The 24439-nt window shown below is 36.2% G+C and overlaps 2 protein-coding genes across 2 annotated transcripts in view; one reads left to right on the top strand and one right to left on the bottom strand.

Annotated features, from left to right (window-relative positions):
* APPL1 (adaptor protein, phosphotyrosine interacting with PH domain and leucine zipper 1) overlaps positions 1–12333 on the top strand; it is a 34105-nt gene extending 21772 nt beyond the window's left edge. The window contains exons 14-22 of the mRNA XM_031470572.2: positions 2237–2328; positions 2718–2900; positions 4389–4441; positions 5036–5210; positions 5310–5346; positions 5835–5981; positions 6564–6614; positions 6919–7008; positions 8064–12333. Coding sequence (XP_031326432.1) covers positions 2237–2328; positions 2718–2900; positions 4389–4441; positions 5036–5210; positions 5310–5346; positions 5835–5981; positions 6564–6614; positions 6919–7008; positions 8064–8210 — 975 coding nt within the window. The 3' untranslated portion in view covers positions 8211–12333. The remainder of the gene's footprint in view (positions 1–2236; positions 2329–2717; positions 2901–4388; positions 4442–5035; positions 5211–5309; positions 5347–5834; positions 5982–6563; positions 6615–6918; positions 7009–8063) is intronic.
* Positions 106–24439, bottom strand: ASB14 (ankyrin repeat and SOCS box containing 14). Its single transcript, XM_064496407.1, has 11 exons — positions 24167–24439; positions 22738–22881; positions 21696–21732; positions 21118–21259; positions 20862–21020; positions 18376–18621; positions 17308–17479; positions 16295–16838; positions 14302–14455; positions 13387–13586; positions 106–962 (listed from the first exon to the last, which is right to left on the bottom strand). The coding sequence occupies exons 2-11, from the start codon at positions 22857–22859 to the stop codon at positions 927–929; spliced, it is 1812 nt and encodes a 603-aa protein (XP_064352477.1). The 5' UTR covers positions 22860–22881; positions 24167–24439; the 3' UTR covers positions 106–926.

Raw genomic sequence — 24439 nt, 5'->3', positions numbered from 1 at the left:
TATTTCAAAAGGTGCTGAAATTAGTCAACCAACAAATATTTACTGAGCATTGACCTTGTATTTAGCACTGTGTTGAGCACCATGGACTAAGGGGATACAGAAGAAAAATAAGCCATGGCCTCAGCCCTCCTGGAGCCCATGTGTGTGGGAAGACAAACTAAAACTTTAACATGTCATATAAATCAGCATGTAATTGAAAGTGTATGGTGGTGACTAAAAGCTAAAGATTCGAGAACATTAAAATCAGTATGGACTTCAGTTTTAGAGAAAACTCTGTGGAGACGGTAGAAACCTGAGCTGGGTAGGATTTGTCCATATTTTGAGGAAAAGATAAGACGTTGCAGATAAGAGAATAAAAACAAAAGCACAGATGCGGAAATGATGGGTTTATGAAACAAGTTGTGTAATTAGAATTGAAGGTTCTTGCTGGAGAATAGTAGAACTGAAAGGTACATACAGATCACCTGCAGATCTTGGTAAAATGCATATTATGTTTCAGTAGGTCTGGGGTGTGGCAGCCTGAACTTCAAGTTTTGCCAGTTACGCTTTGAGTAGTAGCAAGAGTATCAGATCAGATGAGCTCAGCCATGTAGGCACAGCTGTAGATGCAGTCCAAACATACAGACAGAACCCAGGGGTGCAGAGAACTCTGGAAGGAATCAAGTGGGCCCATACTGCAGTATAGTTGGGGGAAGACTTGGTTTAAGAAAGGAGCCATTTGACCTCTGCCAGTCTTGATGAGTCCAGCTAGGTTGTGAACCCGGCTGCCTCCCAGGGCTGTTCAGGGTTGATGGTGCAGGCTGATGATTTCAGTTGAGGCAGAGCAGGGCTATTTTCTCTAGGAAGCCCTCATCCTTCTAACTGTTGTTGATGTAGGTTGATTAGAAAGGAGTGTCTGGGTACATGTAGGAGGCCATTATCATAGTTCAGGCATGAACTGAGGGTCTGAAAAGGGTGGTAACCTGAGGGAAGAGAGAAGAGTGAGTCATTGAAACAGGTAAAAAGAAATTGACTGCACTAGAGTTAGTAACTGACTGACTGATGTAAAGGATGAAGAAACTGACTGATGCAAAGGATGGAGACAAATTAAAGATGACTTCTAGGTTTTAAGCCTGGATGAAGAGAAGAATAATTTGGAAAAGAAGAGTTCTGTTGTTATAACGGTTTAGAGGTATCAGCCAAGACATGTATGATTTAGATGCCTAGGGAAACGTTTTGAATCAAAGAAACAAAATCTCATCACCTCCAAAAATTAGTAATTTCTTTTAGTTTTATAATCTTAGGAATTTCATCTAAGAAAATCAGTGGAGGAGTCTTTTGCTTTTAGTAACTTGATCTCCTGCCAGTCTAGCTTTTCCTTCCTGTTATGTCATTTGGAAACAGCAAAAAGTAAAATGCAAGTTAGATGACTTGTTAATACCTAGAGAATACATGGAGAATACAGTGTTTGGATTTGAATAATTCAGGCTTATTATGCTTCCTACCAATTATCAGAAGTCTAAGTTTTAGTATTTTCCTCATTGTCCAGAACTATTTTATCTATATTAATGAGAGAAGAAATTTTGATTAATTTGTGCTATTGTCTCATACTTTTGCTAACTATAAGACATAGAAGTACAAAGAATGTTTTGTGATTATTTTTTCTAATGTAAATACTATTTTACTTAGCTAGTGTTTTAAATAAAACAATGTTTTAAAATATTGCTTATGGAAAGCTTTTTTCAAATTTGGCCTGAAAATATCCATGATAACTTTATCAATTAATAAATATATAGATATTTCTGAGCATAAATATATTCTGGAAAATTATGAAAACATCAGCATCATATATAATACTTCAATATTTTGTGCCTATTGCCTACCCCTTTTAAATTTCTTTATTTGGAAAATTTAGAGTCCCCATATGCTAGGCACTGTACTAGGTGCTAGCAGTACACCCTGTAATCCAAAAAATCTGGCAGCGAAAAATTTAAAGAAAAAATATTTCCTATTATGTATATTAGTAGAAGAAAATCAGATTTTCCTCCTAGATTTACAGGAAGTAAGAGGAAACTTCAAGTATAATATTGTGAAGTTAATTATGTATCTTAATATTAAGACAGGACAATGTAGAACTACTTTAGTCACTTGTTTGCATTTTAAGTGTGACTCAAGAACATTCTGATAATTCAGACAGTTATATTTAAACTTTTGGTTTTCTTGCTTTACTAATTAGTCCTTTTGAAAAAAAAAATAGGAAATTGCTGCGCGAGTAAATCAGTCAGCTTTGGAAGCTGTCACTCCTTCCCCATCTTTCCAGCAGAGGCACGAGAGCCTGCGGCCAGCAGGGTGAGTTACCAGACTGGGGGTTATTTAAAGAATTATATGGGCTATTGAAAGTGTTAGTGAACATTTTGATTTTAGCAGTGCTACTTACATTAGTATGAAATAGTTCGAGAAAATGTGTCTTCAGAGTGGTAAATTTACCAGCCAGAGTGCTAAATAAAGATGCCAAATTTCCCTAGTGTTTATCTCTAGGTTGAAGTGATTTATGTTTCTGAGTTTAGTAATTGGAAAGAAAGAAGTCTTTTGATTAAGTAGCTATGATTTGGGATTGTGTATATTGAAACTTACTCTCTTTACTGACTTATAAAATTGTATTTTATTTTCTCATAGATGGTGTTCAGTTTCCAAAAGAGAAAATTAAATGCAATGCCTTTTTGTTTTCTTCTGCTTAGACCATCTCGGCCGCCAACAGCTCGAACCAGCAGTTCAGGATCCCTAGGATCTGAGTCCACAAATTTGGCTGCCCTCTCTCTAGATTCTCTGGTTGCTCCAGACACTCCAATACAGTTTGACATCATTTCTCCCGTGTGTGAAGATCAGTCTGGCCAGGCAAAGGCCTTTGGCCAGGGAGGCAGGTGGGTGGTAGCATCATAGAAATTCTGGTCTGTGCTCTGTAAGGCTTACGGTTCTGTTTCTTCAGTTGAGAGTCTTCTCTCTGTATCTTGTGTATCAGCTATGTTTTACTTTCTTTTAACTACCTAACATAATTTTGATAGTTGGAGTAGAACCATGTAGGTTCTCTCTTTGTTTTCTGCCTCAGTTAAATCAGTTAAGATAATTTGGTTTTAAAAATATTTAATTCTGAATTGCTTATTAGATCTACTTCTAAGGTATTTTACTAAAGAAAGTTGATAGTCCTATCTTTAGGTCATGACAGTATTTTAAAAATTCTTGAGAGTAATACATGTGCTATTGGTTTATTAGAAAATATTATCCTATGTCAGAATAAGAAATTTCCAGGAAGGTACTAAAATATCATACTATAAATTATTAATCACCTTTTGTTTATATAATGAGAAATCTTTGTCAAAGCAATTAAAATTTTTCTTTGTGGATGAAGGAAATGTAACTTTAGGCAAAACATTTATTAAGTAGGTTGAACACCTAATAAATTGATAAGGTAGTAATTTGGATACACATGGCTGTGACCAAGAAAAGGCACTTTACATTTGATCACAGAAATATACTTAGAATTTGATACAATAGGTCAGGCATGTTTTAGGGGGATCATGTTATTTTAAAACCAGTGTTATTTAGAATCACTTAGCTCTCTGCCTACAAAACCCACTTTGAATTGTACTTGTTTTCCTTCACTGTGGGTGTGCCAAAAGCCAAGCACACTAAGGAGAGAGGGAGCTTCCATCTATGGGTGGCCTTTCTTCCTGTATTCTGTTATGTGTGCTTTGAGAAACTCAGGTTTAAAACTAGGAAATGTTCACATTATCATAGTTAACTTGTGACACATACTTAGAGAACCTAAGGAAAGATTTTTCACAATCCCAGGAAACCCTTTGTATTTTTCTCAAGTAGTTAAAATTGAAGCTAAATCAGCCGTTATTCTGTCCTAGTTTATTTAAATTCAAGAATTTTTGCAACATGGTTTATTATGATGTTGATTTGTGTGTGTGTGTGTGGCTAAACATCCAATCCATCCGCATCTTCTATTTTTATTTATTTATTTATTTATTTTTGGCAGGGGGAGGGGGAGTAGTTAGCTTTATTTATTTATTTTAATGGCGGTTTTGGGGATTGAACCCAGGACCTCGATCATGCTAAGCGCGTACTCTACCACTGAGCTATATCCTCCTCCATCTGCATCTTCTAAAATGTAGCAACTTTGAGTTCAGCCTATTAACTTCGTGTGAGGTCAGGGGCCTTTACCACAAGTAAGTTGGTCATAGGTAGTATTCCTTAACAGGAAGGGGTATTTTAGAGCTTTTAAAAAATGTATGTACAAGGTTTTGTGACTTATAGTTTTTAACTCTGGGTTTAGTGATTGAGATTCTTTCCATGTGGCTCATGGTAGCTGACCACTGCTTCATATTTTTTAAAATACTTTTCAGGCGTACAAATCCATTTGGAGAATCTGAAGGAGGTACAAAATCTGAAACTGAAGGTAAAACAGAAGTGTAGTCTTATATTTTAGAAATTCTCAAGAGCAGTAAACTGTGAAGAATTCGTTGTTTACATTTATTCTGCTATCCGCTGTTTTAATGGTATCTTTACTGCATTTTTCTCTTTTTACTCATAGTACACTTAAAGCAACACCTTAATCAGACTTAAGATTTCATTATCCACACAAAATTATAGAATGTTATACTTTAACCTCATAATCAAATTCTCAGTGTATAAGATATCCTTTGAGCTTTTCCTAACAGCTGCTGTTTTCTTCTGGTACTGGAGCATGACTTTTTTTTTGTTTTTCCAGTAGCTATTTATTTTGATATAATTTCAAACTTACAGAAAAGCTGTAAGAATAGTAACAGGAATTCTTTTTACTCAGAACCACCAGTTGTTGAAGCATAACCTTTTGCTATTTGAATTTGAGATCTTAATTTTTCTACAACTTGAACACTGCAGTTAGAGTTGTTTTTAAATACTTCTACTAGGTTAAAGTTTTCATTGGAAAATCTAAAAGAAGGCAGTGTATTTTATTCTGTAGGAAAAGAAACGTGGAATTTAAAACTACATAATGCATCTTCTGTTTTAGATTCTATTCTTCATCAGTTATTTATTGTCCGATTCCTTGGTTCTATGGAAGTGAAATCAGATGACAATCCAGATGTTGTTTATGAAACAATGCGCCAAATATTAGCTGCCCGGGCCATCCATAACATCTTTCGTATGACAGAATCACATTTATTGGTCACTTGTGATTGTTTAAAGTAAGTAATAATCTGTCCCTCAGAAAACTGTAGGAAAAAATGTTTTACATAATCTTAAGGTAATTAAAATGTTTCCCCAATTTTTAATTATTATTACAGGTTAATTGATCCACAGACACAAGTTACAAGGCTCACGGTGAGTTCTATGTTTAATTTTAAGTCTCTTTGTACATGTACACATCTTAATTATAATCCTGATTCTGTATGTTCAGATATGGTAGTATGAATTATGTCTGGTTTTTAGGCTGTTATAATTGAGTCTATGGCCACCTCTCTAAAAATGTTATAATTGAACTTACCCTGTAACTTAAAGAAACAGTGCAGTCTGGTGTGATAACTTAGCTAGGGAGCATGTATAATGCACTGAAGATACTAACAATTAAATTAAGGAATTAAAAGGCCAGCATGATTGATTTTATAGTGATCTGTTTTGAAATAGCTACAAGTGTGTGCTTCTGTTTAATCATTTAATAATATAGTTGGTAATCCAAACCAAATATGACATTGTTTTTGGATTATCATTCTGTTAAGAAAAACAATTGGCTCTAATGTTCTGTTTATGGTACTTAATTACTTAGTACATGAGTTACTTCTGATGCTTGCTTCTGATGTTTTCTGTGGCAGTTTCCCTTACCCAGTGTAGTTTTGTATGCTACACACCAGGAAAATAAGAGGCTTTTTGGATTTGTTCTTCGGACATCAGGGGGGAGAAGTGAAAGTAACCTGTCATCAGTCTGCTATATATTTGAATCAAACAATGAAGGTGAAAAGGTACATGGCTTTTCAAAATGTGTTTCTGTTGTGAAATACGTATCATAGGCAAATTTTTTACTAAGATTTCTGGGGAAAACTCCCAAACTTTGCTTAGTCCAACTGAGTTTCTTGACCAAAGCGTGTTGCTCTGAAGAGAGCTGAGCTGATGGGTTGGGCCTTCCGACTCTACAGACCTGTATCTTCCTGGCCATTGATAGCTGGTGCAGTCTTCTGGCTTCATTAGCTTATCCTGGGAATGCAGAATCTTCCCATAATCAGCCATTTCCAAATGTCTTCAGCTTAGAGCAACAGCAAGCACTTCTTGCTTCATTCCTCACAATCCTACTATCTCACTAATGAATTTGAGATAATAGGAAGTGGGTACTTGAAAGAGGTGAGAGCCAGCAGTGGGAGCTCATAGACACTGAAGAAAATATACAAAGCCTTGGTTTGGGGGCTGGGACATTCTTAAATCAGCTTTTGTTTGAAGCAGTGTATTATAATGAATTATAAAACTAGTTACATCAGCCATTTGGATACTTGAAATTACTACTTTGTTGTAAGAACTGCCTGAGTTTTTCTTACTTTTTCCCCTTTTAGATTTGTGATTCTGTTGGACTGGCAAAACAGATAGCTTTGCATGCGGAACTGGTAAGAATTCAAGACACTTATTTATCCAAGAATGTTAAGGAATTTAAGATCTTTCATATTAGTAAGTAAATAAAAATGATTTTGCAATGCAAGATTAGCAATAAATGCTATTGCTGATATATATATATATATATAGCATTTAGAACTTGGATAAATTAATGTTAGAATATAAATTTTTGGTGTGCTTTCTTGTATAAATGCAGATAATAATTTGAAAAGGTTACAAATGTAATATTAATTGAAAAGTCTAAAATTTAAAGTTATTTCATATTTAATTCATTAGTTGTATTCATCTGTTCTTCAGGATCGTAGGGCATCAGAAAAACAAAAAGAAATAGAGAGAGTAAAAGAGAAGCAACAGAAAGAACTCAGTAAACAAAAACAAATTGAAAAGGTATGCAGTCCTAATGTCTAGATCTTCTCTATCTAGATGTGATGTTTATGAAGTTTCCTTAATTCAGCACTGGTACTTTCAGGTTGGAATTTTCAAATGAAAATTCTGCTTGCTCAGCCACTTCACAGATGATTCATAGCAGAAAAGGGTGATGTCTGTCTTTTGATGTGATGTTTACATTATAGTTATATTGACATGTAGTGTGACTTGCTGTTTAGCAAACATACTACAACTTTCATATTTCCACATTACAGTGAAGTTTGGAAGGTTGTCTGTCAAAGCAGGTCTCTTAAGAGGAGATATATATACATACACACACATGCTTAACTCCCATTATTGAAAGCCATACTGGCCTTAATAATATGTGTGTGTGTGTGTGTGTGTGTGTGTGTGTGTATAAGATGTTACCAAGAGTGTTAAATCATTGTCCATCCAACAAGATAATTTTAAGGTAGACAAATTTCAGAGCAAAATCTGGAAAATGCATTAAATAGGTGATCCATGAGATTTTAAGAGCCAGTTATGGGTTGTGACAGTGGTAGTAGCAATGGAAAAGAGGAGATAACTGGGGGATACTTAAGGAGAACAGACCAGTAAGAATTGGCAATGGATTGGATGTAGGGACAAAAGGAGAGGGAAGTGACAAAGATGACACTGAAGCCAAGGCTTACGTGATAGGTTAGGCTGAAGGAAGACAAGATAAATTGGACAAAGATGGAGAAAAGGGCTGGAAAGGGGAGAGAGAGGGAATGTGGAGTGATTATTATGAGCCTTTTACTATAGTTTCGAGTGAGATATGATGGCCTGAATGTCAGTTATTAGCCATAAAAATGGAGAGGAGGGAAATGATGGCTTTTATAGGATTTCTAGAATGTCATCAGAATTCACTTTGGTGTTCCATTGGTTGTGTGTAGCCTTTCTTTTCAGTCAGTTGCCAGATTATGCATACATATTTATGACAGAAGGACTGAAGTGGATCTCAATTGTATATTTTAACTGCATAGTTTTCCATTTGATTACAATTAATTTTAAATTTCTTTTTTTTTTTCCACTAGGACTTAGAAGAACAAAGTCGGTTGATAGCTGCTTCCAGTAGACCAAACCAAGCCAGTAGTGAGGGGCAGTTTGTTGTCCTTAGCAGTAGCCAGTCAGAAGAGAGTGATTTGGGAGAAGAAGGAAAGAAGAGAGAGTCAGAAGCATAAACTTATCCCTGCTTTTTTGGTTGATATTTACCCCTTTGGAATTTACTGACAGTTTCTGTGATGAAAATGGCACAAGGTAACAGCGATGTTGAAATATTAAGGAGGAGACTAAAGTTTATATTTGATTGGTAGTTTTAACTTCATTTTTTAAACTAAGATTGACCTTGATAACTTAGGTTTGCATTGATTTTTTTTTCCTTAAAAGTAATATACTATGCAGTAAATTCAAATTCCACATGTCTGAAAGAAACCTTAGGAATTACAGTTGCTCAAGCCTTTTTTTCCTTCAAATTGTGAACTTGTTACCTTGCATTGTAATTGTCTAGGACCATAAGAGATCATTTAATCTTCAGCTTCAGATAGTCATGGATATGCTCCCTCTCTTTCATTAGGAACATTTTGCTGGCATTGAGGAAGCTTTTTGACTGAATAGGTTCAAAATCCTTATACAGAGAATTATACAAGTTTGCAAGTATTTTAACAATATAAAATGTGCAATAGAACTTTTACACAATAATTAGAACAGAGATTTTAGACTTTTAAGGTTTCAAGTTGTGGCAGGTGGTACTGTTGATTTCAGGGTACTTCCTTGATTGCTCACCCTTCTCTGATGTACTACACCTGATGCCAGTGGGAGAGAAGCTTAAGTGTCTTCCGTTCAAGATGGATACAGCCCTTGGCATTTTATTACGTTTTTAGTTCTCAGGTTGGGACTTGAATTATTGCTGCAGAGCAGTAATGGTTAAAATAAGATTTTGGAATTTATTAAAAGGGATTTTTTGTTGTTCAAATACGTTTTAGACTAGCACTTAACATGTAAAGATATTGTTACAGGATAAATACATTGTATTTTCTGCATTGCGTGAAATAATTTTTATTGAAGATCAAGCAGCATTTCGAAAGACGTTCTGTAACAATTATGTTTCCTGCTTAAAGTAGATATTCCCAGAGTTTAGTTTAAAAAATGTAATCTTTTAAATTTCAGACTGATACCCACAGTATTTTCATAATTCCATGTTTTTATAAAATACTGATCACCACTTTATATCCATGAAGGCAAATAATATATGAGAATAGAATAATTTGCACTAATTATTGTAAATAGTTATACTTTTCCAATGAGTAAAAGGTCTATTTCCACGAAAGATTGAAGAGAAATTGAGTGCTTGGTATAGGAGAGTCAACCCAGGAGGATTTTAGCCTGGTGCCAAGGTTAAAGTGACATTTCTTTACTGCTTACTTCTATGTCAAACCTTGATTTTTTTTCTTTACTTGGATTTTTAACATTACTGATAGAAATTATGTTCCTGTGTTTCACATGTAAAAATATATATGGACAAGTTAAATGTATTGAATAAAATATTTTACATATGCATTAAAATTTAAGAGATTAGCCACTAAGACTAACTTTACAAGGGAAAAGTTTTTTGTTATTTGATATACCTTTTTTTCTTATTAGTTCTGAATTAGAAATGGCATTTGTTTTAGTTCCCAACAGTATAGTGTTGCTGTTTGACACAATATGTACAGTTTTCTGCAGGAATGAGATAGATAATTATACTTAGGATCATGATTTTTTTTTAGCCATGTGCCAAATGGGAATAATTACTTAAGCATTATTTTGAAGCCTTATGTTACCAAAACATAGAGTAAAAAAGTAGAAATTTATGGAATACTTTTTGAAAAAATTTGTTTTGTCCTTACTAAAGGGAATACTTTCACAGTAGTTTGTGTATCATTCCCTTTTGTAGAAATTGAAATTTTTTCTCTGGTCAGCATTTAATTGGTCATGGCAGGTCCTACTTTTAAGGTGTTTTTGAGAATTAGTAAGCTTTCTGTGTCGTAAGTCTTTTGTTCATACTATTAAGCTGTCACCTTACTTAGTTCAGGTGAAACTTCTTAGCCACCGTGCAAGGAAGGTAGTCGGCATTAGGAGCAGTTTTACTGGGCTGGTTGGTGCTTTGTGAAGTAGTGAAGTGCTGCCCTTGGCAAGTACTCGGGGTCAAAGTGTAGACTAAAGTTAAGTGTACTGGCAGACCTAGGGAGGCTGGACAGACTTGTAGTTCCTTTTAAGTCATGTTTTGATAGGAATTTCCATAATAACACAGTCATATCCACGGGTAGGACCAAAGCACATTCCAATGCCAAATAGAAGTCATGTGCGGGTTTAACAATTTTAGATTCAACTTCTGCTCCATTACTGTAGAACTGTATGAACTATTTACTCCATTCCTGCAGATATTTAGGTATCAACTTTAATAAACTCCTTTTTGTTTAAAGAAAGCCGCCCATGGATTTCTGCATAACGTTAAAGCTGGTATTTGTTACCCTTTGAAATCCCGTCTAGCTTTTGGACGCTTTAGTAGTAACTGAATTCAATTTTGGAATATCTTTCTCAGATTCAAACCTACACTTAATGGTTTTTAGAAATTAACAAAACTGATTCTTTAAAAAGAAAGAAATGAAGTCTGCCTAATTCTGCTGGGCACTCTTGCTGCCTGTGTCAGCAGTACTTTTGTAACCATGGTAATGAAGTCAGTAGATGGGAAACTATTCCTTCCCCCTTGTAAAATTTAGAAAACTTGCTAACAAGGGACTGAAACTGTTCCCTTGAACACAGTCCTCCAAAGCCAGTCGAGTTTTTGCCATGTCTACAGTGATTACTTTGTGTTTAGTTTCAGAAGAATTGTCAGACTCCACAATCTAGGGGTAGTAAATTTATGGTACTTTTATGCTTGGAAAAAGGATAGTAGGGTGTGCATAACATCCTACATAACATATAATCTTATGCGGTAAAGGCATCTGAGTTAATTTTGAGTTATATATAGGAACTGCAAGTATTTATGATTTCAATCTTATTATACATACTGACTGACCCTAAGAGCCTGTGTTTTGCAAAACCTGCCACCAAATTAATAAAGTGAAACTATTAACATTGGTTTTGATAACAATGTCCTAGCACTCAAACTACTTTAAATATTCAAACAGACTGATTGTAGCAAGCAATCCTTTGCTTTTATTTTTAGCAAGTTTGGCTTACTCTTCGTTCATGAGGTTTTTTTCTTCCACATTAGTTAGTAATACATAAAAATTTGAAACTGGAACTATATTATACTTTTTAATTAATCTCTCGTGGCTGTACTCATATGTAATTTACTTAGGTTAATAAGAGAACTGGGGATTAAGTTAATAGCTAATGTGCAGAACCGCTTTGTATATTTGGTGATTTTGTAATGTAAGTGAATTGGTTAATTCTTATTTCACTGATACTGTATTAATCATGCATATACAATTAAAAATTATGCTACATTTCCCTTTAAAATTGGATTTGAAGAACTCAATTTTATGTAATGGTGGTATACATGTGGAGTGGAGAACTTATTTTTTCATTTTGTCAAAATTGGTATTCCTGACAAGGCTTCAGGAAATATGCTGTTAGGAGATTTTTAATGTATAATAAAAAGTCCATGATTTTTGTATAATCTTTTTTGTATGAAATATTTGATATATACTGTGAATTATTTCTCCAAGTAATTTCAAATGATGCTTATAAAACAATTGGACTTTCTTAGTTTGTTATGACAGTTATTACACATCTAACCCCACTGCAATTTCATAATAGCTAAAATGAAAAGTCAGTTACTGAGAAGTAATACTAATTCATCACTAGTGACTTTTTTCCCCAGAAAAATTAAGAGATTTTTCAGTAATTACCCTAGAGACTTTTCAGTTACCCTAGACATGTTAACAGATAGTGTATACTTGCTATGTTTGGTCCTATTCAAAGTAATTTCTGTGATTTAAAGGGCCAGGCTGTTGTGTACACCTGAGCCTATAGTTTTAATAATAATGCATATTCATTCCATGTGCTCTTTATTATTTCCTACAACACTTACCAGGTTCTTATCTTCTACTGGCAGTTTGTTTTAATTTGTTTTGAATTTTATAAAATGTATACAATTGTAGACGGTCCAGGGAGCGGATAAAATTAACTTCAGCATTCTGTAATTTATCTAAGTGCATGTACATCCTATATTTGTATATTGACGTACATATAATCCACCACTCACTTATAAACAGACACCACAATTTGATTTAAAAAAAATAAAAACTGTTCATGCCAGCTAGTTTTGCATGTTTTTTATGTGAAAACTATTAAGAGTAATTTTAAGTCTGTGCTTACTGAAAGTCTATGTAGCCATTAATCCCTACATCAGAAAGAAATCACATAACTTCTGTTTCCTTAAGAAGGACTATATTATGCTAAAAAAAAAAAAAGTATGCTAAGATTGAAAATACAGACATCAAGACTGTAACTGACTGGGCCTGTGGTCATCCCACCTCTCGTTTCTCTGTTGATGTGTCATATAGTGGCACAGGTGTGGCTGAATGAATGTCTCCTCAATTTCTTTCCTCACTTTCCCATATAGAAACCTGTACTTAAATGCAGCATAGACTACACAGAAATGAAAATTTAAACTAACATCCTGTAACTGCCTCTATCAGCGAGCCCCTCCTGTGTGTCCAGTACTGGGTGAGGTTCAGTAAATAAATTATAAGCCATCTTCCATTTGAAAACACTTCTAGTTTTTATTCCAGTGATCACATTAATAAATGGTAAACCTTAGCCAGAGTTTTGTGGAAAGAAGGAACACATATATCCCATTAATGATGAGATTACAATTGAAGGTCTATTTCAATTAACTGAATTACTTCACCTTAGTACTGGACTCTACAAGTAAACAGACACTAAGCTAGCCTTGGGACTTTTGCACAGCAGCTGATTTCTAGGATCATGTACTGGGGTCAGTATTTTATTCAGTGCAATCAGTAAGACATTTTATATATATACTTCTCTATAAAAATAATTACTGTTAAGAATTATCTTGAATTTATCAGAGTGGCATATAATTTTGAGCATGTAGAAATGTTGAATTCATACATTTAATTAAGATCAATAACAGAACTGATATATTTCAGTTAATTGAAATTTTTACTGTTTGGGTTTTATTTTCATAAAGCTGCCTTTCAGAATGCTAGCATCTATTGAGAGACTATGTTCAGAGTGACTTTTTAAAGAACATAGACTGCATTGAGATCTTAGTTGCTAGATAAAGTGAGAAATATGAATCATGTAACAAGTCAAATTTTAAGAAATAAAGCTGCAGAATTATACCTTTTCATCCTGAATAGTTTGATTACGAGGTTCCGTGAAAATTCCTTGTTCATAAAGATCATATTCTTTGTAAAGGACATACGCTTTCAGACGATTGGGCAGTGGAAGAAATGACATGAAGACAGGGCAGCGCAAGTGTAAACGTCCCATGCACTTCCGGATCTTTAGGCGGCACAGATGTTTCAGGGATCGAGGGTTTGCTAAAATGAAAAATAGTCACATTATCCAAAAGAAGAAAGAAGTGCTTCATTTCTTAGTGATATTAGCAAATGTATTTTATACCTAAGCTACCAAGATTTTTATTTGCTGTTACTAAATGGAAAAGTTCATTGGGAAATAGCTTTTCACTTCTTATTGCGTATCTTGTAGATACGGTTTCAGAGCCATGTCAAGTTAGAGTCCAAAGACAAGCATCAGTTGTGGGTCTGGCCTGTGAAAACTAGGGTTCTTAAATCTACATGTATATTAACCCCTGTCCTGCCCCTCAAGGTCAGGCTAAAAACGAAAGATCACCACCTGTGGGGAAATTAGATGAAAGAAATGTTTAATTTGACCTACGTGCTAGAACGGATTCGAAGGGTCATTTAATACCCTCTACCACCTTGAGATTTTAGCTTTTTCTCATCCCTGTTTTTATTGCCATCTCATAGTTTTTAATTCCTACGTCTACGGTGTTCCATAGTAGGAAAAAAGTATTACCTATATAATAAATAATTACCTAATAGATTTTATCTATTGGGAAATGGTAATAAGTAAGTAGAAATTAAGTGTAGTTATACACAGTAACATTTTTTAGATAGGAATAGTATTTTTCTTGGTTTCTTTAGGTCAAGCTTTTAACCAAAGAGAAGAGAAGTCTACAAGAGTTCAATTTGTATTTTTTGGTAAGAATCTTCAAGAAAAGAAGATACTCACTCAAGATAAAATGGATTTCTGACCAGAGTCCCTGTTTTTGGAGCACAGCTTTCAACTTTGAACAGATCCGAACTTGATCAACGTAATCAAGCATCACTCGAACAACCTTTCCAGAGAGATGCTGCAGCCACGACAGAGTTATTACTTCACAGAACTGAGGAAGAAGATCAGAATTGTGAAATTAAATGGAAAACTAAGTATCTCTGGTTTAATATAGTAATCAAAAGAGCACTAAGCTCAGAGTTAGGAACCAAGGTCTCAAGTTCCTCAGTTATAAACTTAAGATGTTGAACAAGAAAACATTTCTTAGCTCTAACATTTGGGAAAATACTCACTACTATGTCTTCCAAACTTTGTAAGCTATAATGAGGGTGTGAAAAAGATTGTTACATAATACCTGTTATCCCCTTTGATTGCCCACATGGCTGTCTGGAATAAAGATTACCTTTCCAGCTTCACTTGCACCTAGGTGTGACCACTTGAGTAAGTTCTAGCCAATGAGATGGAAGTGTGAGCAACTCCCAGAATGCCCTTAAAGAAGTGCAAGGTGTGTGCTGCTTCCTCCTGCCTGCCTTCCTGCTGGCTGGAATGTGGGTGTGAGTTTCTCCTGTGAATCATGGAACTGTCCAATTAGAAGGCTGTTTCCTCTGGCCTTTATTTACAGAAGAGGGGAATAAGCCATTTTATTAAAGCCACTCTTATTTTGGGTTTTCTATCATTCATAACCTGCTCCCCCCAGGATATGATAGTTTCTGGCTTTAAGTAATTTCCATGTCCTTAGACAAGGTGCCTATGTAAGGAGGAAAGTAACAGTATATGAAAAGTCAAGAAATAATACAAGATGATAATATGCCAAAATGTCAAGTCCTACATGAATCAACCTAAAAGTAATATGCACTGTTAAAATAATATTTGCCTTTCACTTTTCAGAATTGGTACTGAAAGTACCAATTGAAGTACTTTCTCCATCATTTAATTTCTATATTCAGATTTCAGTAATATGAATTCAAGTATTTATAGTGCATCTACTGTGTGCTAAGCACAGATGTGTAAGCTGAGGAAAGTGGTGAACAACAGCTTACATTCAGGTATTCGTGGGGGAGACACATAATCAGCAAAATATTAACAATTTCAGAAACTGACAAGTACTATAAAAGAAGTGAACAGCATTATAAGAGAATGATTAGGGAATGGAACTACCTTAGATAATGGAAGGGCCTCTCTGAGGAGGTAACACTTGAAAGGAGACGAAAGGTGGCAGCTATTTGAAAAGTAAGGGAAGAGCTCAAGTTGGAGAAAATAGAAGTGATTGATCAGTTAGGGGGCAGGAGTACCTGGGATGGTGGATAGGGATTATGATGAAAGCCAAGAGAAAAACGCCTCAAGGAGGGAGTGGTCAACTATATCGTGATTATTTTTTCATCAAAAGGTGACCAAAGATGTATAGCACAGGGAAATATACACAAAATGTTATGATAACTCACAGAAAAAAATGTGACAGTGTGTATATATCCATGAATGACTGAAAAATTGTGCTGAACACTGGAATTTGACACAACATTGTAAAATGATTATAAATCAATAAAAAATGTTAAAAAAAAAGGTGACCAAAGAAAACCATCAATCAAATGTTAATGCTAATACAGACAGCCAAAACCCTAGGGGTACAGATGTCAGGAACCCAGAAGCATTTTAGCTAAATAACTCACTTATTCAAAGAAAAAGGCATAACGTATATAAGACTGCATTCATTTTTCAAAACCTTGTTCATTTGTGAAACTCCCTATAGGCAAGAGTTAAATCACTTTTTCCTCTGAACTGTTTCTGTATCTTTTACATCTTTCGACTACCATATTTATTTTATCAAATATTTATCATATTAAAATGTTTCCAACCCTGAGCTTCTGGAGAGGATGGAGTTTTATCTATTGCCCTAGTTCAGGGCCACTGATAATAACTATGTAGGGTGACACAGCTAATACTGTGCACTTACCATAGTATCTTTGATAACTGTAGATGTCCAGCCTTCAAAAGTACGTAAAGGATGAGCTTTGTCTCCATGAGAACAATCAAAGCATCGCTCTGTGTCATACCCATAATTCAACAGCATCCTGAGCATGACTTCATCTTTCAGTGTGTATTGCAGTGCTGATGGGAAATGTAAGGGGTTGACTCTGCAGAAATAATTGACGTTGGCCCCGTGCCGTAGCAGCAGACTTATCAACTCATAGTTGCCCATCCTTAGGGCTATCTGGAGGCAGTTAACGGGGTCTTGATTAGGCAGAGCTCCGGCATTCAGAAGCAGCTTAACTGAAGAGATGTCACCATTTGATACAGCAAAATACAAAGCTGACTTCCTGTGGTCATCATAGTGTTTGCGAATTCTCTGATCTAGCATGAAATTTACATCAAACCCAGCCTGGATGAGGAGTTCCAGGCATTTGGGGTGTGCTCCTGCTGCTGCACAGTGAACTGGACTGATGCCACTCCGCTTAATGGCAGCAAAATCCGTAACTGGAACCAAAATCTTTAGGGCTCTGAGAAAGAATTTCAAAGTGCATTAAGAAATAGTTCTTGTTAGGATGCAGCATTAATCAGTTTATGACTGTTTTATGCTAGCACTGGATGGTATTAGTATCAGGTGGTATCTAGATACCTCCTCCCAACCAAAAGAACATCATAATTCCTGCAAGCAAAAGCTCAGATACCAAATAAAGTTAAATGGCTCTAAGGTCTAGATATAAAACTCAGAGTTATCCCAGTCAGTGAGACCTGAGGATCCCCATATTGCCAAAGGACCCGATAATAAAATAGTTTTGTCTCTTCAGTAGCTACAGAGGAAGCCTGACTTTATCATTTTCTAGTTGGTCAAGAGTTTCTCATCTTTAAAAGGGGTATTGGAGTTGTAGGATCAGAAATGAAGAATATAAAGTTCCCAGAAACTGCTCCAAACCCCCTTATAGTTGTTACTATTTCTATTATTTGCAATAATGTAGTTGAGCTTACAGTAAGTGGCCTCTGTCAGCTGCCACGTGAATGGGCAGGTGGCCTGAATTCTTAGGGATGTTGGCATCAGCTCCATACTCTAGCAAGAGAGTCACAGAGTCTGGATTTCCTCCACTAGCAGCTTCAAGTAAGATGGAAGAAGAATCAGAGGCCTGACCAAGAGCATTAGCTCCTAGGAGGAGAAAGAGTCACGTTATGCAAAGAATCTTTTCCACTGTAACGCTTAAGCATTCTTAAAAATATATCACCACTACCATAAAAAGCAAGTATTGTGCAGCTATTTAGCAAAGCACTAGGAATCAAAGAAATATGTACTTCCTGCTCTCAAGTAGCTTATAATCTAGGTGGAGAGAAAAAATGATGTAAGCAGTCTCTTAAGTTATAAGTAGGTTGGCTTTCAGAGTAATTTTATAAGTTATCTGTTTAGAACTTAAAACTTCCACAAGGAAGAATTTTATAGAAGGTGGTTTTATTTCCAGACCAGCGTGAAAAAGCTCACCTATCTCATCACACACTTATGTTAGATAGTGCTAACAATCCTGTTGAACTGTGTCCCCGTGCTACCTAATAAAGCTCTTCTGGTGAAAAAACCATCCCCTTCTCTCAGAGTTTTGGTTATTACTAGAGGGGAGAACTGGACTCAAGGGGAAGAAATCAGGAAGAATTTCCTAACAACTTAATTCATCTGAAAGCAGACTGGATTGCCTCCTAACTTAGCTTAAGCAGAAACAACATATAGGGGATGTTGTGGGGTCTTTCATCATATGAATCTAGGGCAACAACACAAAAAAAGTTAAACCAAAAGCAACCATCCTCTTAGCATGGTCAGGGAACAATAAGTAAAAGAGTAACCTGCATCCTAGTAATTTTAGGGAAATTACTTCACACCAAATGAGAAATACCAATCCAATTTTAGGCTTTTCAGTAGCTAATATAAACATAAATTTTAACATTAAATGAAACTTAAATAAAATGTTAACTTCTATTACTTTGAAGTTCTCCATAAAGAGGAGAATGCTTGGGTCGTGTTACCCCTTAGTAGTGTGCTGACTGTACAGAAAATCTTGCCTTTCTTCAGTAATAGTTCCATGATTTCAGTGTGTCCGCTTTGGGCAGCAAGAGCAAGAGGAGTGAATCCGTAGGAGCTCCGTGGGTCAGGGTGTGCCCCAGAAGCCAGCAGTAGCTGCACTATGTCCCGTCTGCCCAGTTTGGCTGCTTCATGGAGGGCCGTCCTCTCGTTGGCACACCGCAGATTGACGTCTGCTCCATGGCTGATCAGCAAGGCGGCCGTGTTGTAGGAGTCATGTAGAACGGCTGGGAAATTAGAGGCGAGGTGGACATTATGTTCAATAGAAAAATAAGGCTAGAGTATCAGAGCAGCTAGTTTCCCTTCTTAAAGAGCTCTTCCAACCTACCCGCCACATGCCAGCAATTTGTGTCTAGGAAACGGATTGTAAAATGAGGCATATAGCAAATAATATTAATAGTGTTTTACATCAGTAGGCTATTTGCTTTCCTGGAAGCCATGACCAAATTATTCATTGTCTACTGGCTGCTTAAGTGGCTGAAAAACATAAACATGAAATTTTCACTTATCATCTTTATGTTCTCAAGAAAATGGAAATTTAAGTACCCAGTACAGTCCTGGAGATGCTTAAAGCTGCTTTAAATGAAGAAAAACAAAAACTGTAATGATTAGGAAATTACTTTTAACCTCATATTTTGTTAACCAAAATTCTCTCACTGGCTTTTCTGCACTTATTCTGTTAATTCGCATTTGGATGGTAATCTTTAGTCCTTCAAGATTCTAAAGCATCTTAATTTATCCATCCCCCTAACCATTCGCTAATTATTGGCACCAACTGTGTTTCAGGAATCTTGCTAGGGGCCGGACACTGAATCGGTATGAATTCTGCTCATAACCATTTATAACGTGCCATTCTATGGCACAGCCATAGAAACTGCTATAATTGCTCTAAGACTAGAAATATAAAGTGCCAAGGGTGTTGGGTCTTTTTTAATTCGTTGAGCTGGCATTTACCGTGCTCTTTCATTCTGGAGACACATATCCTTTGCTTTAGGAAATACTTCTCTTGACTGGCTTCACTGATGGTGTACTGCCTCCGACTTATCTGTCCTCTTTCTACCGTTCCTGTTATTCACGTGTTGCTCCTCTTCATTTGTCATCCGAGTTCTCTTATTTCTTCTTCTTTCTTACTTTTCACTTTTTATCTTGTTCTTCTGAAAGCTTTCCCAACTTTATCTCCCAGCATTTGAGGTTTTTTTTCCTGACATTGTATTTTTAGTTTTCAAGAGTTTTTTGTTGTTGTTGTTGTTCCAGTTTTCAAAATTTTTGGTAGTATCCTGTTATATTTTCATTAATTTCTCTGAGAAAATTAATGATAATTTCCCCCTACATTTTCTTTTCCCTAAATAATCTGTTTCCTCTTATCTCTTTCTTATCTCTTATCACATCTCTTTCTGTTGAAGACTTTCCTCAGATAGTCCTTGAATATCTTGCTCATGATTAAGAGCTGGAGACTAAAAGCTGACTGGAAATTCTAAACATTGACTGTGGTCTTAACTGTAGGGTGATATGCCTGGGCCATTTGTTGGGGAACCCCTAATTCCACTTTAGGTCTTTCTTCATGAGCTAATCAAATTCTCCAGAGAAGCGTCCTCTTGGAGGGCGAAGTTCTAGGGGCCAGCTTTCTAGAAATCTGGTGGAGGAGGAGAGCTGGGAGATCTTAGCCTGTTTGCTTAATTCCTCCAGTGTTTTCAGTCCAGTACTCCTGCCTTAGCCTAACAATGCCCAGTTCAGAGAGCCTCTGCTTACACTATTCAGAGAGTAAACCTCTAGACTTCTGCGAGGGTTGGGGAGGAGTCTGTGCCAGTGGGGTAGATTGGGAGAAGTGATCTAGGTATCTGACTACTTGTTTCACAATAGTTTTTAACCAATCCTCCTATTTTAGCTGCCTGTCCATCATCTATGCTCCATGAGGTAACCACAGTCAACAATTTCCAGGCCTTTTGATGTAACTGTACTGGTTTTTGACTGTCCCCACTCCAATTTAAGATTTGACTTTCTTGTCACTTACTACTCATTCATCTACTCTTCCAGTTTTAAAAAATCATGTTGCCTGTTGCCTCCTCTCTTGTTCTTCCCTTTCTTTTGTACCTTACCCCCTTAAAACACTTAACGAACTGTAATTATCCGGAAGACTCGGGAGGGATCAAAATTAGTCATTTGTATTGAATCTGCCATCTTTACCTGACCTACTCTGCTTCCGTCCTGTATTTCTTATACCAGAGTTAACTGGTTCAACTGACGTACCATGTAGAATGATCAGCTCCCAACTGGGCAGAGACTTTGCCTCAGGCCACCTCACAGGCCAGCCTATATACAGCTTCTTGGGGGTCAAGTACCCATGTGTGATCATTTGGGACCAGAGTGACCATGCTGCAACCATGCACAAAAGCTGCCTTTGAAACCTGTGGGCCTGGAGGAGACTCAGAGCGACACATTGTTCTCCAGAGCCAAAGTGTTAATTTACCTGTGAGAAGAGGAGAATTGCCTTCGAAATTCTTGACATTTGGACTGCAACCATTGAGAAGAAGAAAAGCGACATTTTCTAAGAGGCATTTGCTGACAGCCAAAAAAAGTGGTGTTTCACCATTGTGGGTGGTTTGCTCCCACACACTGGGTTTTGAAGCTGAAATAAACACATTAGACCACACAGATTAAGATACAGAAATAACTTTTAAATGTCTGTCTCAGAACCATCAAGAAGAGTTGCAAAGGGAGTTTACCATTCAGGGTTATTTCCAAAATGTTCTTATTTAATTGCACTGCAGCCTTATGCAGGGGAAGCCAGCCTATCTCGTCTGCTTCATCAAAAGCAGAACGGTACTTGGTCAAGCGTGACAGTGCATCTTCCTTACCTATTGACAAGTCAAATGAGAACATATTCACGTTTGGCACATATATGAGGCAGCCCATGCTGCTTCTGAATTCCACCATTAATGTCGGTGCATAAGACAGCAGAACTCTTTTCAATGGCATGGGACAAACAAGCAGTAAGGCCCTTCATTTAGGATTTCATACCACCTAGGCCTGTGAATACCCATTATCCTGTTACATACAGGAAAACAGCTCTGTCCACCGAGGAGCCCAGGAGATTTTGCTAAGTTGTGCTGAAGTAGTTTCTCCCAGGAAAGGCCACATCAGACTCTTGACAATCAGCTGTGGACCCCACAGTGCTCTGCATTTGGGAGAGTCTGCTTCTAGGCTTCCTGAACTTAAAGGGGAAATGCTGCCAGTTGTCACCATCACATCTTAGCACAAGTTGAAGGGGAGAGAATAGGAAAGAGTACTTAACTGTCTCTATTATTTCAACTATCTTCTTATAGTCAGTGCTCAAAAAGCTGCATAGAGAAAGAAAATGTATGTAATTCCAAAACCGAGGAAAAATGAAGGCATTTGATATAAAACAGTAAGAAAAGATAAAGGCAATAATAGTATTTAACCAAGGATGAACACCACCCCCCAAATGGGGATGATAATAGTTCTTAACACATACAGAAGTAATGAGAATTAGAATTTAAATGAGTTAATATTTATGAAATGCTCAAATAGTGTTGCACACAGTGATCACTCCATGAGTTTGTTACTTTAAAAAAAAATACTGTAGATTTGATATACTTCAACATCTCTAAATTTAATTATAAAATCTCTTGGGGTTAAAACACGTTTATCCCATTTTACCTCCAGAGGTCACCATCAAAAGCAAACGGTTTTATTACCCCTGAAAAACAACAGCAACTACTCAAAGACCTGAAGTCGCTGATCACAGACAGCATTTGACTCGATGTGCTTGGCTGTAGATAGCCCAAATCCTGGGTGATTCTCAAGGGATCCGTGGAGGCCTCTCCTAGTGTTGTCATACTAGAACTCTGAATCCACACCCTTCGGAAGGGGTTAGTATCTTCTGGGTTTAAGTTTACAATAATTACTCTTTTTGACTTGACTAGATTAAAGACATTACCCCACCCCAACCACCCCACTAAGGTTTAAGATAACTTTGCGTCTGGGTTGGATTTATGCATTTCTGTATCTCCCCAAAGACAAGATGCATTAGAGTTCTCTAGCCCTTCATATCCTCATGTATTTCTTCTTTCTGATTTCCAGTCTGCATCTCCTCACCAGTATTTGCTACTAACCTCCAACTATTTTCTTTAATGCCTACTTAAATTCTGAATTATTTTGAAATTTCTCCTGTCTGGGCAGGCATCAAGTCTCATAGATATTTAAGTGACAGCTCCTTGGATTCTGACCCTCTCTTCTGTTTTTTGTCATAACACTAGAGTTGTGCTTAGGACAAGTCTCAGCCGTTGAATACTTATACTACTTTGCCAGTGAGATGTCATTACCTCTCATCATCAGGTGCCTGCTGTATAGTTCCTGGCTTGTGAATATCCTGTAAACTCTGTTGAATGATTAGCTGGGTGTCAAAGTCATTGTCTACATCTTCATCACTGGTGTAATTATCCATGTGAAACGCAGACAGATTTACTCTGAAGTCAAAATGAATTAAAAATATTTTCCCAGTTGTGAAAACAGATTATCAACTGCTTAAAATTATAAATGAAGATCGGAAAACTAAAAAATTAAAAGGATTGATAAATGAAAAAATGCAAACATTTAGAAAACAATACATTCATTAAAAATTTTTCAAATGCAAAACAGTTTTCTGAACTGCCACAGATTCAACATAAATCAAAGTTTCCATGAGTAGCCATTTACTTAAAGCTTATTCAGGAAACACAACCTGTCACACAAAACTTAGGTCAGTGCCATTGTAACTATGAAAATGTTCATATTGATCTATTTTAAACTTGGCTTATGAGTTTTTCTCAGTGATTGTAGCACTCACTCAAAAGAACATCTTTCCTACACACAGTGAGTACTATGCTGAAAATAACATTTTATTTAGCTAGTAAATACTAAAAATAAATATGTTATAGGAATAAATGTACTCTCATAATATAACATATAACAGGAATAGTGGTAGTAAAAGCCAAGATATTTTATTAGGCAATATCTCAATGGTTTTCAAAGAACATTTCAGTTTTAACATACAATAGGTTTGATCACATACCGAAGACTTTTTACCTTTTGTTATATCCTTTAGCACGGCACTGAAGTTTTCACGGCTACGGATTAGCACATCAGAATTTTCGTTTATATTTAGGATCTCCACTCCCCTGCAGTGACCATTCCATTAATAGCTTTACTATAAATACTTCATCATAAGACAGTTTGGCACATTCTCCTTGTTTTTTTACATGTGGTTTAGCTCTGTTTGGAAACCTGATCTCTTTTCTTCACTGCATATTCATCAAATTTAAAGGATTAAACATTTTATTTCCAGAATAAAATGCTTTTGCAGGGGGTTGGCCCTCTTCGTGAAGTGAATTCATTCTCTTAGGACTCATGCCCATAGCCACTTTAAACTAGAATCAATTTTCCACCTGAGAGGCCAAACATTTTGCTCTGACTAAATTATCAGAAGTGACGGTCCCAATGGCTGTGATTCACTGGGATTGTACACCTACATTTCCTTTGGGTTACAAGTCACAGCCTGAAATGTCCAGGGAATCCTAAGGAAGGAATTAACTACACAAGATAATAAAACTTTGACTATAATTTTGCTTTGTTGAAATGTTTAAAAATTATGAATATACACTAGTATTATAAGTTCATACTAAATAATAAGAATAATAACTATTAAAAACAACAAAGAGCCCACTTGGCATTTCCAATTAAATATGAAGCAAATGCCGAGAAGCACACCAACACCTCAAATCTGCAGGAGGCCCTCCAGTCGTCTTGCTGCCTTTGCACGTCAACTCCACTGCTTTGAGATTCCTTTCCTCATCACAGGGGTACTGTGAGAAATGGAACTAGTGTTTTAAAAATATGAAGGAAAGGGTTAGTTCTGAAATTGTTTCAATAGTTTCCTTATTTACAATTTATTTATTGATGTATTTGAAATGCTTGTGTATAATCACTTCAGGTAAGTAAGTGGAAAGTAAATTATTACTGAAGCTGATGAAATGACTTAACACTTGT

This window comes from Camelus dromedarius, chromosome 17, assembly GCF_036321535.1.
Source record: "Camelus dromedarius isolate mCamDro1 chromosome 17, mCamDro1.pat, whole genome shotgun sequence".
Taxonomy (NCBI): domain Eukaryota; kingdom Metazoa; phylum Chordata; class Mammalia; order Artiodactyla; family Camelidae; genus Camelus; species Camelus dromedarius.
This window is presented reverse-complemented; position numbering and strand designations above follow the sequence as displayed.